The sequence below is a fragment of the Ursus americanus genome, chromosome 1 (assembly GCF_024610735.1).
Source record: "Ursus americanus isolate L20-20 chromosome 1, mUrsAme1.1.p, whole genome shotgun sequence".
NCBI classification, from domain to species: Eukaryota; Metazoa; Chordata; class Mammalia; order Carnivora; family Ursidae; genus Ursus; species Ursus americanus.
Genome location: NC_142127.1, coordinates 66198542 through 66215782, shown reverse-complemented (window position 1 = coordinate 66215782; position 17241 = coordinate 66198542). Strand labels below are relative to the sequence as shown.

The 17241-nt window shown below is 42.0% G+C and overlaps 1 protein-coding gene across 5 annotated transcripts in view; it reads right to left on the bottom strand.

The window, feature by feature from the left end:
- The window catches only part of MYO1B (myosin IB), a 175220-nt gene that overhangs the window by 87066 nt on the left and 70913 nt on the right, over nt 1–17241 (bottom strand). For all 5 annotated transcript variants that reach the window (XM_045806360.2, XM_045806365.2, XM_045806363.2 and 2 more), the window contains exon 4: nt 3622–3716. In XM_045806360.2, the coding sequence (XP_045662316.1) occupies nt 3622–3716 (95 nt within the window). The remainder of the gene's footprint in view (nt 1–3621; nt 3717–17241) is intronic.

Below are 17241 nucleotides of genomic sequence, written 5' to 3'. Positions count from 1 at the left end.
ACAGTCTTTTCAATAAATGGTGTTGCCAAAACCGGGTACTCACTACTCACATGCAAAAGAATAAAACTGAACCCTATCTTATACCACTCACAAAAAGTAACTCAAAATGGATTAAAGACTTAACTCTAAGACCTGAAGCCATAAAAATCCCAAAAGAAAGCACAAGGCAAAAGCTCTTTGATATTGGTCTTAGCAATGATTTCTTAGCTATGACATGTGAAGTGCGAACAGCCAAAAGCAAAAATAAACGAGAGGGACTGCATCAAACTGAAAAGCTTCTGTAGAGCCCAAGAAACAAACAATAAATGAAAAGGCAACCTACAAAATGCAGGAAATATTTGACAAGTCATGTATCTGATAAACAGTTAATATCTAAAACAACTCAATAGCAGTAAATAATTATAATAATCTGATATAAAAATAGGAAAAGGACGTGAATAGGTATTTTTCCAAATAAGACATTCAAACTGCTAAGAGGTACCTGAGGCTGTGCTCCACATCACCAATCATCAGGGAAATGCAATTCAAAATAACCCAGAGCGATCACCGCGTACTTGTTAGAATGGGTATTATCAAGAAAAGCAAGAGACAGCAAGTGCCGGAGAAAATGTGGTGAAAAGGAAAGCCTTGGGCACTGCTGGTGGGATGTAAATTGGTACAACTACTACAGAGAACAGTACACAGAGGCTCCTCAAAACTTCCAGTGATGGGATTAGTGTCCTTATCTCGCTCTTACTCATTCTCTCTCTCTCTCTCTGGCTCTATCTCTACCATGTGAGGACAAAGAAGGTTTTCACCAGGAACCAAATCAGCAGGCACCTTGATCTTGCACTTCCCGGCCTCCAGGACTATGAGAAATAAATACGTTGTTTAAGCCACCCGGTCTATGGTATTTTGTCAAATCAGGCTGAATTGGCTAAAAGAAGTGGGGACTCTAGAACTTTATATATACTACCAGTGTTGAATTCCAGCTCTGCCACTTTCTCACTGGGAAGTTTGGACATGTTGGTTAACCTTTCTGTGGCTCAATTTCCCCGTGATGAAAATTGGGGTAAGAAGAATAGCTACCCATGTAATATGCTAAAGCACGATGCCCAGCACAACGTGTACTTATGTAGGGTAGCTACTGTTATTACCCAATGGCATGGCAGTGGTTCCCTCATGGGAGGGAACAGAATCAGAATTTGTCAGTTTCACAAGAGGCTATAAAAATGGTCTAAAATTTATAAAAATAAACAAGATTCTACATTTAAGCTTACAATACTTCGTTCGACAATACTAGATTGAGCATATCTGACCTAACAGAGGCGGACATACAAAAAACCTACAATATCTTGCTTGATGAAAAGACTGGTATGATTCCATACATGTGTTATATTAACAAAAGCCTGGTATCCATATTAGGAGGGGGAATAGTTCCACCATAACCAAGACCAAACTGGAAGTGTTTATTGCGTCTGTCTCTCTTCTTGGGACGTAATTTTGTGAAGCATATAGAAAAATGGGATCATTCCAGACTAATAGGACCATGATAGTGAGGGATTTGAGAATGAGATCTAATCTTCCTAGTATATGCTCTTAAAAGCACCCTGTATTTTTCCTTCACTACACTTTACATTCTGTATATGGACTATATGTATACAGGCATACATACAATATATGTGCTTATGCAGTACACGTACTATGTACATTATATAAAACACAGAGTTATTGTCTATCTCCTCCACTAGTTTACAAATTCAATAGGGACAAGGATGGTACCTGGCTCACCAGTGTATCACAAGTACTTAGTATAGTACCTTTCACCTTATTTGTATTCCTAATTTGTACTCAAAAGTTATTTCCTGGGGGCTCATAGGTGGCTCAGCCGGTAGAGTGGCTGACTTGGCTTTGGCTCAGGTTATGGTTTTGGCATCCTGGGACTGGGCCCCCTGTCAAGAAGTCTGCTTGAGGATTCTCTCCCTCTGCCCCTCCCTATCCCTCTAAAATTAATAAATAAATCTTAGAAAAAAAATTATTTCCTGGATGAATGAGTAAATGAATGTGCATCACACGGGAAATTTTTGAAGACAAGGGATGTTTATTTAGCCCTAGGAAGATACCATGGATGACTTCAAATAACTGAGTGACTGCCCCGTAGAAAAGAAAGTACACTAACTGGATAAGGTTCCAGACGGCAGAGGTAAGACCACTAGGCAGAGGCAGAATCCAACTCTAGGTAAGAAAGAACTTACGTTAGCTGAACCTGTATGGCAAATGTAGCAGTCTGCTTTCCAAAGCAGTGAGCCCTCCATCACAAAAGCAGGGAGTCTGGCTGTTCTATGGGAAGGACCCTACAGCAGGAAGTGTACAACTACAATCCCTTCCAATGATATGACTATGCTTTCTTTCCGTTCTTACTTTTCGTTCTTTTTTTTTTTTTCTAAAGATTTTATTTATTTATTTATTTGAAAGCGAGCAAGTGAGGACAGACAGGGGGAGGGGCAGCGGGAGAGGCACAAGCAGACTCCCCACTGAGGAGGGAGCTGATGCTGGGCTCAATCCCAGGACTCCAGGATCATGACCTGAGCCAAAGGCAGACACTTAACCAACTGAGCCACCCAGGCGTCCCTGTTACTTTCCGTTCTTACATGCCAGTCAATAAGACTTTAAAGGCATAAGTTTTAAGAGGGGCTTATGAACAAAATATTCATTTCAGTCAGTTGACTGAAATACCCATGGGCAATTTTCTTCTCTTAATAATCAAAGGCTCAAAGTATGCTAATCCGATCACTTAATAGCCAAGCAAAGTAGAAATGTTTAAATCCCTTTTTGGCAAACTAGTAGAATCATCGGAGGCTTGCGTATAAAACAAGAACATTTTATAGATAAAATGGCTGCGAAAATACCATCTCCCTCATTCTCCTCCTCCTTCAGGGACGTATTAGTTCCATCAAAGAAACTCACTGACAACAGTGGTTTTGACCTGCCCAAGTTTGGACTCAGAGAGCACAGCTCTTCTAAATTTTTTCCAGGTTAGCTGGGCACCATGTGTAAAACCACTTTTTCACTCAAAAGCATCATCAATCATATGAATTGTTTTTATTAAAAGTACAAGAAAAAAAGCATAATCTCTCTATTCAAGAGTCTGTTTTATGGGGAGGTTGCCAGCCCATCTAAAAATATATAGAAAAATCTCAATTCCTTAAGCTTCAAAGACTTTGGAGTGAAATTAAGCATTTTTCTAGTATATCCCCTCCTCACTCTTTACCAGAGGTAAGATGTGCCTGTGGCCTCTCAAAGCCCAAACAATTCGTCATTCGTCAAAGAAATGGTAAGACCTCACAGGTCTGGGGCCTTGGAGGAAAAGTAAAAGACCCTGAAGTAGATCCGGAATCTGGACAAACTCCCACATTGGTTGAAATCCCTTTGACAGGTACCCGTTTCTTCCTGTGAGAGATCTAAGTCCTTCCCAGAGAACATTCCAGGATCCTCATCAGCAGCCTCCCGCAAAGGAGCCATCACAGTGGCCCTGTGCAGCTTCATGCTAATGAGGCCCCACCTGCCCCCTGCTCGATCATCATCTGTATGGCATTTACCTTCGACAGAGGAGAAAGGAAGGTTGCCCAGGGCTGGCCTTACCTGTTTTTCCTGCTCCGCTTTCCCCAGTAATGAGAATACATTGGTCTTTATCTTGATCTCTTAGGGATCTGTAAGCTTCATCTGACAGGGCAAAGCTGCAGGGGATAATGGGAGAAAAGTCCTTAAAATTCAGCTCATTATCATGTTTATCAGATGTAACCACAAGCTCTTCAAAGGACACTGATATGCTTTAGATAGGAAGCTCAGACATCGGATTTTATTTCCTTCAAATTCTTAAAGGAAATAAATAAACCCATCCATCCTTGTGGCCCAGGCTACCTTTTCCTTCGCATTCCCTAGTAAACAAAATGGTACCAATTCACTGCACTGCGAAGACTTGCTTTATTTAACCCACACGCAATACTTCAGGTTCATTTTATTAAAATCTGGGCAATTCAGAGAAAAAAGGAGAAAATGTCACATCACATGTTCAAAACTGGATGATGCAGAGGTTTTTAGAACAATACACCAGTTTCAAAACAATGAGAAAAAATTTTTCTCGAACATTAGAAAAACGCTATCAAATACCAAATACCTGGTATTAGCATCATTAAGCTGAAGACAGAACTACTGCCTTCACAGACACCTAAGTGAGGCTAACCACCCACCAGCGGCCAGAGGTATCACACATCTGCCACGGGTCCTGTCCAGTCCCAGGCCCTGGAGCTCCTCACTGGGCCCTGTGATGACAAAGGGCCCCCTATCCAGACCAAGTCAGTCCTCGGGTTGATCTTCCCTGCCTCGAAATTACAGACGAGGTAAAATGTGCCCCCTCTAGCTACTGAAAAATAATTTTGACAATATGGTACTGTGTTTAAAATAGGTGAAGTCTCTCTTCTAATTCATTTATCAATGAGTACTTACCACGCGTCTACCTTGTGTAAAGAATATGCTGGGAATGTAAAGATAAGTTAGACTCAGCCCTGTTTCAGGAATTCTCAGTCAAAAGCAAGGGAGAGAGATAGAAATAGAAAACAGCAACCCTACAAGTTAAAAGCAATGAGAAAGATATGTGCAAACATTGCAGAACAAGACAGAGGCCTCAGGGGTTGGGGAATGGAGCTGCACAATCTTCAGGGGTAGAAAAACCAGTCCTAAAGAATACAGCAGCAAGACTAAGGGCTTTTAGGCAACAAAGCAAAAGAGAAAATAACCTAGAGTATGGGGGGGGGGGGGGTTAGGGGGGTCTACGAGCAGTTCCTTGCTGCTGGAAGGCAAGGCATAAGGAAGGAACAGATGAGCGATAAACCAGAGAGAGAGATGGGCAGACTCCAAATGAGAACAGAGATGATAAGGGAGCCGCACTCCAGGACTGTAAGCAGGACAGTGGCAGGATCAGGTAAGAATTAGTAATCAGAGCTAAAAACAGCAACATTTAGAGCACTGTCCCCAAGCCCTTCCTATTTAATCATGTTAAATCTCACAACAAAACTACTAAGAATAAATTATTATTAATCCCATTTCCAGAGATGAAACTGTGGCACAGAAGACATAACGTGCCACGGTCCCATGGCCAGTGGGACACACTGGAGCCAGAACTGAGCCCTGCCTCTGACCACCGCCATACAGCGTGTCTGCATTTGGGACAGAGCCACAAGAGCGGACGTGACACCCGTCTGGAGACAGGGAGGCCAGGGAAGGGCCGGGCTCCAGGGCGAGTGCAGATGTGGCTAACCAGACCACAGACAGCCTTTCGATCCATGACTGGCTTTTCTTGAGAAAGAGTGTAGCACCATTAATACCGACAGTTTACTGAGCGCCTTCGCTGTGCCGGGATGGGGTGCTCGCATATTCAAAATCAGATTTGATCCTCAAAACAGATCTATGAAGTAAAAGTTAGCCTCCTTAAAGAAAACTGACCCAACTCAGACTAAGACATGACGTGACATGTCTGTGATCCTTTTCCCAGGAAAGTCATAACCTTACCCAGAAATACCGTATACCACATTCTTCCCCTCTTGTCACATCCTCTTAGCACTATCTGTGATGTTATCTTCTGGCTGGACTACTGTGGGACCCTCAGAGAGCCTTATTCTGTAACCATGATTTCGATGAATCCAATGCCTTGCCCATAATAAGTATACTCTAAATGCATTTGCTGAATCAATGTCTGAATGAGAAAAAAGAAAGAAAGAAGAATGGAAATATCTGGCACAAGGGACTTTTTTGACTAGCAGGTGCCTTTAGCCTGTTTCTGTGACCAGTGCATGGTGATCTCCTTCTGCCCAGCAAGGTCTTACTCTCCCCTCAAATCCCTCGCAGCCATTCCCTATCTAACCAGCACCTTGCTCACCCCCCAAGACCACTCAGCATCCCTCTTTCGTGTTCTCTGATGCCTCCAGGTATCACTGCATACCAGGGAAAGTGAAAAACACAGTGATGGTGGGAGCGGAAGACGCCCTGGGTAGGATTCTCTAGACCTCAGATCCACAACTCACCACCTACCTGACCTTGAGCAAGTCCCTTGCCCTGGCCGAACGGCAGATTCTTCATGTACAAATTGGAGAATGGAGCCACATGTGTTAGCTTAGAAGGCTATATAAAAGCTCTTTAAGTGTTGTAAAGCCCGAAATAAACATGTGAAATCTTTCTGTGTTACAATCTGTTATGTACACATCTTCTTATCTGTTACCGAACATAAGCCCCTCCAGGGCACAGCCTTTCTATCTAATTAATCTCTGTGCCGTCCTGCACAGTTATAAACACAAGACCCCGTCAATACCAAAATATGAAAGAATGAATGAGTGAATTCTCTCCAAGTATTGACAAAGTCACTACTGCAGTGAGCCCCACAGAATGGTAATCAGGAAATTCATTTCTTCTCATGACCTTCCTGCAGGAAGGAAAAGCAGTGCTTCGATTTCTTACCAGCCTCACTCCCCTCCCGTTCCTCTCACCTCCACGCAACAGTGCAGAGATGCCCCTATCATCATCCTCATTGGCAAGAAATGCAGGAAAACACATCATGGCAAAAACAAGCGAACTTTTCCAAATCCATATTCACTGACTCATGGGTTAGCATACACCTCTTCTATGCTCCTAAGACTGCAAGTTAGTTTCATGTATTACACCCTTCATACATCCCAAAGGATGCAAAATTACTTCTCACATGAATAACGACAGAGGACTGTGTGTGTGTGTGTGTGTGTGTGTGTGTGTATACCACACACACACACACACACACACACACACACACACACGCACAGGCTTTAGGAGATCACCAAGGGACCCTGCCATGGTTTTATTTCACATCAAAACACTTAAGTTAAACACTTTGTCTTTTTTCTTGTCTCCAAGACAGAAATATTTAACTGCCATTCCCCCAAACTGGGCTTGATTCATCTAACTATATTTTTATATAACATAAAGGCTAAACAGGATAGCTATTCTTTCAAGATTCTAGACAGCCACTGAGGTCAAAGTGCCCTGAAAATTCACCACCTGAGGCACACAAGCACGGGAGAAGCTGGCTTGGACTACTGACACACCGTCCACGGCACAGTACACCCGCGGTCACACACTTCTTCGTACAAACTCAGGCGTGACTTGACATAGTTAAAACAATGACCGAGGGACAGGCCACGAAGGACACAAGCCCTGCGCCCGGTCTTGTTCTTTTTCTCTCTGGCACCATCAGCACGTACCCAGCACCAAGGCCAACATTTATAACTGTAAACTGAAACCACATGCCAGTCCTCCAAACCACTCTGTAATTAAGGAACCTAAATAAATCTTTAGAGAAGTTTTTACTTAAAAACACTTGCGAGCCATATGCTTCGTATTATTTTGTGAGCATGTCAGCATTGTTGTTCACCACACGCAGAAATGAACGGTTTATCCTAATGCGATGACGACAGCGTCAGGGGCAAGCACGGGTTTTATGCCCCACCACATCAAGGGCGCGGTTTCATCCACTTCTTCTGTCCTCTAGTTGAGCTCTAAGAATAGAGACTGACACTTGAAAGCCAGCCTCCCCTTCATTTCCAGGTCAGCTACACGGCTGCTGTGTTCGTGGAGAGCCAAACCTTCCCCAACACCAAGGATGCTCACTGCACATTCCCAAACGGCTCTATCTATCGCTTTTCGGTTTTAGGAGTCTGATTTGGGGCTCATCTGTTATTTCCCGTCAGGGTGGGATATTGGGTCGCATGTCCAAAGTTATCTAGCCCGATTTACGTTCCTCCCCCATCATCTTTCTGTTCAGAATGTTAATCTCCACAGCAGTTCTGCTTTCATGGTCATCAAAGGTGACGGCAGGGTTTCTTTTCCCAAAACTCCATGCTCTCCACCCTGCAGTCACCTTTCTAAGTTTATTTCATCTACAATGCAAAGCAGGAAAGATGTCACAGCAAATACATCACCGCCACCACCTAAAGCTTATGTGCTTCCCAGCAGACCTCTAGTTTTCACTCTCTCTGGATCTCCCATAATGAGATGCTTGAGATCTTTCCCTAATGCAGGCTAATCCATTTTGTTAGTTTGTCATCTCCCGTGAGCCAAAGTTTAACAGAACAAAATCTGTCTCAGGAAACTTTCCTGAATTTAGGTAACTGTTTCTACCAATTTGTTTCATGTTGTTTTCATCAAAAGCTCTCAAAATGGTACTGCCTTTTTCATTCAATCCTGAATTCTAGGATATTTTTGAATCACACCAGGGAAATTCGGCTTCTGACTTTAATTCTCTTAGGATAGCCAGTATCAAAATTCTCATCTCCAATTGATACCTACAAATCTCCGCTATTTCTTTTCTTTCTAGGTCTGGGTCAGCCCTAAAAACCAGGTTTTTCTAAAATTATGTAACACGCACACACACACAAATGCGGTTTTTTTTTTTAATTCCTCATCTCCAAGTGTTCCACCAATTTTTAATTTCATTTGAACCTCATTAAGGGCTAAGATAGTCCACAAGAAGGATGGGGAAGAGAAGGAAAAGGAGAAAGGGAATTAATTATGTGTGGTGTGTTTTGCACGCACACTGTGAGGTTTGTTGATTCGCCTGCTTAGTTTTGAGGAGAGACACAATGTTGGCCTTCCTTGTAAAATACTATTGCAAGTATCTGTACATCAAACATTGCCTCATATTCTTAAGTCAGAAAATGTTCACCCACTTGAAAAATATCACCTTGTTAAAGTAGTATTAGGCTCTACCACCAGACATCTGAAGGGAAAACTTCAGGGAAAGTAAGTCTTTGTAGTTTTATTATAAGGAACTGCAACTTTTTATCCTGAAAGCTTTATTGCATTCTTGTCCGATGCCAGCATAAACATGGTAAATTAACACATTTTCACAATACATTTATCCCCTCACAGCCACGTTACTGGTAAACATTTCTCATAGTCCAAGCCTCAGAACAACAGAAGACAGAGAACAAAAATAAGCCTCTTCTCAAAATAAACATTGAAGGGTAAGACGTACACTATGAAGAAAAAGGAAATAGGAAAACAGACATAAAGAACAGGAATGGGGGAGGGATGGCAAACGGACCTACATGGCTGCAAGATTCCTTTATGTTACAATAAAGTGGGACAATATTAACTCAATAATAGTCCTGAAAAGTATATTACAATACCTGGAACAACAACTAAAATAATAACACAAGAGCTACAAAATTACTAAAAAATTAAAATGGAATTCTAAAAAAAAAAAAAAAAAAAATCAAATAATCCAAAAATAAAAGGCCAGAAAAGAAGAATAAACACAGAGGGGACAAACAGAAAATAAATTAAAAAATGGTAGACCTAAATTCAACCACACTGATAACTACATTAAATGTGAATGGACAAAAATACTCTAATTAAAAGGCAGAGGATGTTAGAATGGATATAAGAACAAAATCCAACTATATGCTGCCCATAGGAGCCACATTTAAAATATGAAGACATAGACAGGCTAAAAGAAAGTAAGATGAAAAAAGATATACTAGGCCAAAACGATTGGTTAAAAAAAAGAAATGACGCCGTACTTTTAAAAAATACATTTAAACTGGAAGAGGTCCCTAGTTGCCATATAAGAGGGACACTATGTGATGACATGGCATATGGCAGAGAGCAGGTGAGACTTAATTATCTTAAAACATGAGCTATAATCATTTTTGAATATTTTACCAATGCTTAATTTTCTAAATTCATAGACATTTGTATATCCTAAATATTAAGTAGCCACACTGCTTTCTTTTGGCTACGTGATTGAAAAGGGCTTGTTTCTATTAGCTACAAAACAGAAATAATCTCATCAGGGATGAATCACTTCAAGATGACATCTGTTCTGAAGTGACAAACGTAAAGCATCAAATAATGCTCAAAAGTCAGACTTTAAAATAGGGTATGACAAACAGGCACAAAAAGTTTCTTCTTCCTTTAGAATTACATTGGTTTTTGAAAAATAGACTCCTACACAGTATTTTTGTAAAATTCCATAGATTGCCTGAGTCAACCTCAACATATACCCAGCCTCTCATTATTTCTTAATGGGTCACTCAAAAATATTTTTTAATGTTTAGCAATCAAATGTAACCACTAAGGTGACAAAAAATCACAGTACTGGAATATTCTGTATATATAAAATCGTTCACTTGTGTTATAATATTTTAAGGAACAGCAGAAATCCCTGTGTAGTTGGACAAGAAACTCTTCTTAGAATTTACAAACAAAGCTCTTTATTTCAAATGTTCACATGCTAATTATGGAATATAATCCAAAGCAAACAGCAAAGAGCACTGAAGAGGTAATCTTTCAAGATTCTAGAAATCTTATTTATAATCTTCTTGTGATGAAGCAGCTTTGGGGTATACCCAAATTCTTCTGACCCTATGTGCCTAACCATTATCAAGATTACAATGGAGATCCTCACGTGTACCCCGTCCAGGGCCAGCCAGCTGAGAGTCACTTCTTCTAGAGAGTGCTACCAAGGGGGACTGGGCCAAGGGGTGATACTTTTTCAAAGGTAGATTGCAAAAGCCAGGTACTGGAGACACACATTAGGAAGAGACAAGAGGTTTAGAGGACTAAATTACGACAGGAAGGAAAAGGACTGGACTCAAGATATGAAAGCAATGAGGAGGAAACATCTGCTTTCAGAGCCTGGAAGCTGCTCTTTGGAATTTAGCACTAATCCCTCGTACTACTCAGGACTTCCTTCTGAAAATGGAGCCCAGAGCATGAGATGCCACAGGGGGAAAGCCCTCCAGTGGCACAGCATCCTGCTTGGGGTCTGGCAAGCATCCAGAAACTAAGAGGCTGATTCTGCGTCATCAGTGTTTGCTGCTGCAGGGCCTTACCTCACAAATTAATGAAGATGAATGGCTTCCACCATTCAAGATCAAATCAATCCCCTAATAAGCAAAATGGAAGAGTGTGTGGAGGACAGAGAACATCCGCAAGGCCGGGGTTCCCAGGGAGTTCATAGGCACCCATGAGAGAAAAGGCATCGTACTCACTGTGTGCGTTCTGAGGACAATCATTAAGAAAATCTGTCCTCTAGAAGCTTAACATCTAACAGGAAAGACACTGAAGTCTCCCAAAATGGAGGTGGGAGAAGGCAATTAACACATCAGCCATCTCCTAAAAACATTCAGAAAAGGAAAAAATGACTTTTATTGAGAAAGGTATGTCATGGAAAGCTGCAAAATCTGACCCCCACGGCATATGCAAGGACAGAGGCTGGGAGGACGCAGATGGCAAGGAGGAAATTATGTTATTTCCCCCGTGCAGAAATTAACAACACACACCTGATTTGGAAGAAAGAACAAAGAGACAACTGGGCTTTTAATTCAAATTCAGTAAGCCCTTTAAGTATTTTTAGTATCCCTTTTAACAAAAGAATACTAATAATCACCCAACTTTTATCACCCAATTCTCATAAAAATAATTACAGTTATAATCTATTAAAATAGCCTTTCCTGCTCAAGGTAAACACAATTTAAACAAATTCCCAACACAACTGTTTCCAAGTTTTTTTGAAAACTAGATTATTCCAAGTAATTTCATTGTCCGTTTTTATGACTTTCTTACAAATCCTAGAAATACTTATCCCAAGAGATGTTACTTCAAAGACCTTCCTCATTACCCTTAGGACTTCATGTTTTATTCATTAGAGTAAACAGAATGATTTCAAATTCTCAAGACGCTGATTTCCCAGATAGATGTTCCTTACTGAGTTAAAGCCTAAAGATGTGCCACTTCCTAGGTCACTCTGCATGTCTTTGTCGAGCCTGGCACAGATATCCGATCTAAGGTACCTCGCATCAAAGTCTGTACAGTGAAGCGAACCTTTCAGGTTTATGACATTTAAATACAGACCCATGTCATTTAACTTGGATAGCCCCTCCGTGCCTGCTATGTACGCAGGACACTATGAAGCTGAGCCCCAGCCTTCCTCCAGAAGCGAGAGACACAGGGATGCTCGTCCACAACAGAAGATGCTGTGCTGGGGACCTTTCTCCGCACCAGGTACTGAAGAAGTGTAGAGAAATCTGGCTGCAGTTATCACAGAAGGCATCGGACGGAGATGGCATTGGAACGGGAACCCCAAGCACACACTGCTTCGGTTTCTTTCTCTTTCTTTCTTTCTTTCTTTCTTTCTTTCTTTCTTTCTTTCTTTCTTTCTTTCTTTCTTTTTCTCTTTCTTTCTTTCTTTCTTTCTTTCTTACTGCTTCAGTTTCTTTCTCTTTCTTTCTTTCTTTCTTTCTTTCTTTCTTTCTTTCTTTCTTTTTCTTTCCTCCCTCCCTTCTTTCCTTCCTTTCTTTTTCTTTCTTTCTTTCTTTCTTTCTTTCTTTCTTTCTTTCTTTCTTTCTTTCTTTCTTTTCTTTCTTCCTTCCTTCCTTTTTCTTTCTTTCTTTCTTTCTTTCTTTCTTTCTTTCTTTCTTTCTTTCTTTCTTTCTTTCTTTCTTTCTTTCTTTTTCTTCCTTCCTTCCTTCCTTCCTTCCTTCCTTCCTTCCTTCCTTCCTTCCTTCCTTCCTTCCTTCCTTTCTTTCTTTCTTTCTTTCTTTCTTTCTTTCTTTCTTTCTTTCTTTCTTTCTTTCTTTCTTTCTTTCTTTCATGCATAGAGGAGAGGTAGTGAGCAGTAGTGGAAGGTTGTTACCAACTTCTTCCAGCCCTGGTCTGTACTCCCGGTCTACGGGAGGAGGAGGCTTACAGGGCACCGCGAACGGTGTCTGAAATGGAGCGAGCTACTCGATAAAGGACTGAAAGGCCAGCGGGGTTAAGTCTGAATGTTTACCTTATAGAATCAAAGTCACAAATCAATCCACATTTTGGGAAGCGAGATCTGCCACCGTTTCATGAGTAGATGCAAAATTCAATGAAATCAACAAATTTGAACAAGATGCCTGATAATAAGTAGATACATGTACACACACACACACACACACACACACACACACACACACACCACTGTGAATACACAATGAAACATCTGGGTTTGCATACATTATTATGGAGAAAGGGAAGTGAATAGGTAAAAATAATAATTATTGTTATAATAAGACTTCGGTTATTAGCTAAACATACATCACGATACCATGATGAAGGAAACATTTTGGAAATAATTTTAAGAGAATTCAGTAGTCATTTATTCAATAAGAGCATTCTGTGTGTCCGGCAGATGAAGACAGTGATATCATCCCTACCCCCACCCACTCAGTGTAGAGAAATCATGCACTATCTAACTAGATAATAATCTAGTCATGTGAGGACAAGTCATTTGGTCTATGCGGCTTACTTAAAAACAACAACAAAACCTTTCCCTGAGGCATGTGGGATACTGGTATCAGGAAAAATTTTTTTTGAATTAAAATTTTGCTTGACTCTTTAATCCAGGAACCCAATACCTTTCAAATCCACCTCTTAGTCTCCTCCCGTCACTAGTTTTTTATTGCCTTAGACAAGTTCCTCATTCCTGGCCTGAGCTTCAGTAACTCTTAAAGGGGTCTATATTCTGGCAAGACATTTTCACAAGCCATCTTGATACAATACTGAAAAAATACAATGTCATTTATACACCATGACTCTTTCTCCATTCCTAATCCTGGCCTCAGTACAGCCAGATTTGACTTATTGTTTTATGTGTTTCTGTAACAAAGTTTAGTAAAGCTTGCTTCTGTAAAGAAAAATTGGTGAAAGCTCAAAGCAAGGTTATAGGATTGCTGTCTTCCAAAGCTATGGTTCTGTGGAGTACTCTCACTCTTAAGCATCGCACACTTCTATTGTTCAGGCATCAGAGAGAAGTGTTAGACATGTGTTCGAGAATGTCCCAGGAGTCTGGACTGAACTTAAGTGATCCTAGTGGCCCACAGGCTCCCCTCCCTCCCACACCTCCAGGGTTTTAATATGGGGTTTAAAATCTATTCAAATGAAGTTTGCAAATTCAGGACATAGACAAAATGCAGAAACCTTTCATCTGGATTTCCACAGGAAAACAAATGAGTCCATTATTACACAGCCAAATCCTTGTCTTGATTTAAAAAAAAAAAAAACTCAGTGATTGGGGTGCCTGGGTGGCTCAGTTGGTTAAGCATCCGACTCTCGGTTTTGGCTCAGGTCAAGGTCTCAGGGTCCTGACACGGAGCCCCACATTGGGCTCTGCGCTTGGCAGGGAGTCTGCTTCTTGAGATTCTCTCCATCTGTCCCTCCCTCTCTTGTGCCCGTTCTCTCTTTCTCTCTCTCTCCCTCCTTAAAATAAATAAGCAAATCTTAAAAAAAAAAAAAAAAAAGAGAGAGAGAGAGAGAAAGAGAGAGAAAGACTCAGTGATTGAAGTGGGGGAATCAAAGGACCACAAATCAGATCATGGAGATACAGTAACCCCCTCACCGCACCCCTCCCACCCCACCCTATCCCTCACCCCAAAGAGCAGACTCTGGGTTTGGGATGACTGACAGCCCTCTCTGAGAAGACACAGGGTGGTGAACAAAGGATGACTACTCCTTACTGGGTGTGTCTTCCAGATGGTTCTCCCTCCCACTCCCTCCCTTACCCCAGTTCTGGTCCCCACCCAAGGGAAAAGACTCTATGATAAGGTAAGGAAGACTCAAGATGCTACTACTGTTTTGCACAGTAGTTACCGTTTTCTACATGTTGTTTGTTTCTTTCAATGTTCAAATGTTTGCCTTTTTAAAATGGCTTCAAAGTGGCCACATAAGAATGGGTGAGCCAAAAATACCATATGCCACTCGGGCCGCAGGCTGACTTTCCTGCAACCGTCCTCCTTCTAAAATGTGAATGGGTCACTCCCTCCCTGACAAGTTTCCCTGGCTCCCCAACACCCCCACCCCCGCAGAGCATGGTCGAGCACTTTTCACAGGAAATGATGCAACAGCAACGCTTCTGCTGCAAGAAGATTCAACGCTGATCCAGAGGAAGTGCCCTGCCATTCCCAAAGGGGTCTGATCCAACTCCTTCATCATTCCATCCCACAAAAGCACGGCTCCAAGGTGACCTCAAAGACAGCACTCAAACATCTGCTTTCAAGTACTTTAAGCCACGTCACTCTGTCGGCAAGGTGGCCACAAGAAAACGAATGCACTGACACAGGTCACATATTTACTGGAGAGCAAGAACACTCGGATCTGCAAGCAAGCAGGTAGTATTTATTACCAGATGTCTGCAGCGGGAAAAAGTTACCTGATAAAGGCAGAGACCAAACTTTGAGAAACTAGAATAAAGTCCTGAGAGCCAGCAACAACCCTCCCACATCAGCTGCATAGGGGCGAGAGACGCCGATGAGAACCAGTTATGCCTAAGGCACTCTGGATACAAATACTGGGTCCTTGAGAGCTATGCAGAGAGCCAGTGGATGTTTTTATTACAGAATACAAGCTCAAGACAAGCCACTATCTTTAACGCAAAATCTTGAACTTAAAGACTTCCTTCATGTGGCTCTTGACCGGTTCCTGCTTCCCCAGAGAGGTAAAGGTAAGGCAGGTCTTCACACAGAATCCAGTCTCTAGGAGCTTTGTTTCTCACGGGTGTGCTACACGTTAAAAAGCAAGCAAGGCTCTTTCCAGGAGAGGGTCTAGCTCTCTTTCCTGGTTCACCTCCCTGCCGGGTCCCCTCTGCTCCACTGCCCCCACCAAATACCCTCTTCCCTTGGAAGTCCTGGGTGATTCCCCTGGCTCCAGGAGCTCTCTGCCTCTATACCTATAAAATCCCCTTTATACATCTATTAAATCCCTAGCATATGGTGTTTTTATTTTTGGACTTTTTTTTATTACAGTTTCTCTCCCTTGAGAGCAGGAATTATGACTCACCATCTCCATGCCTGACATATAGTATATGCTCAGAATAAATTTCTGTAATGATCCTAACAGTTTTTTCTCTCAATTCATGCAAGGAATTGACAAAATTAATGTATGGTGTTTTCAAAGTCTGTGTGTGCTTACCAACTATTTATTAAAAAAAAAAAAAACTAATAAAGGAGAAATCAAAAGAAATGTTATTCAAGTATGCGTATGTCAGTGCACATTCATATCTTTACAAGAAAGAGTTCCGCAGATTTAAAATACTCACAGAAGAAAGTTAAAGAGAGATGGGATTCTACTTTACGCTTGCTAGCTGAAATTCTTCATTTAGGTTATGTTTTAGTATTCAGCAATTCTCTCTAATGCTGGTCTCTATATGTTCTTTTTGAAGACACAGGCAAATGATCACCTAAAACCTTCTGCTTCAGAAAGGCAAAGCGTGATTACATTTGCACTAGTAACACTCCAGATCCTTGCCAGTTCTTAAACTAAGAGGCAGAAGCAATGAGTCATCTCCAGGACCGGCTGCTGAGACTATCCTGCTCCTACCCTTCCTAGAGACCCACCTGATATGACCTCTCTTCTCCCAAGAGTTTTACAGGCACTCTTGTCGGTTCCCCTTGAGCAAATGATCATGGTTTGTTTTTTGTTTTTTTTAAGATTTTTTATTTATTTATTTGACAGAGATAGAGACAGCCAGCCAGCGAGAGAGGGAACACAAGCAGGGGGAGTGGGAGAGGAAGAAGCAGGCTCATAGCGGAGGAGCCTGAGGTGGGGCTCGATCCCACAACGCCGGGATCACGCCCTGAGCCGAAGGCAGACGCTTAACCGCTGTGCCACCCAGGCGCCCCGCAAATGATCATGTTTATCCTTCATCTCCTTCCCAAGTGTGGTAGCCACTAGCCTCGGAGCGCCCACAATCAATCCGCCAGGAACCGGCCTGGCCGCAGAGGGTGTGAAAATGAAAATGAGTCTGTCTCTGCTCTCCAGACTCTCAAGTTCAAGCCTCTTCCTTCACCATGGCCTTTTAAGAGTCACACTCATCACAGACCCCTTCTGCCCCTCAAACAAAAACCCTTCGCCCTGGAAGGAGGCACTGAGTTAGTGTCCCGCAATTTACGTGCTACAGGACAGACTGTCTGCACCAAGAAAATCACTGGGACTCGCAGAGGTGGGGCACTCAACATTTTTGTCATAAACCAATAAACCTTCAAAAAGTCTTCACACATTAAATCTTCATAACTCAAACGGGTAAAAACACCTAGAAAGCCCGTGGCAATGGCCCTCTGCTCCTCTCCCTGTGTCTTTCTCGCCACTGAGATCCAGCACTCTACTGACTCCAACCCATTCAGTGACAGGTCCTAGAATATGCCAATGACCCTCGCC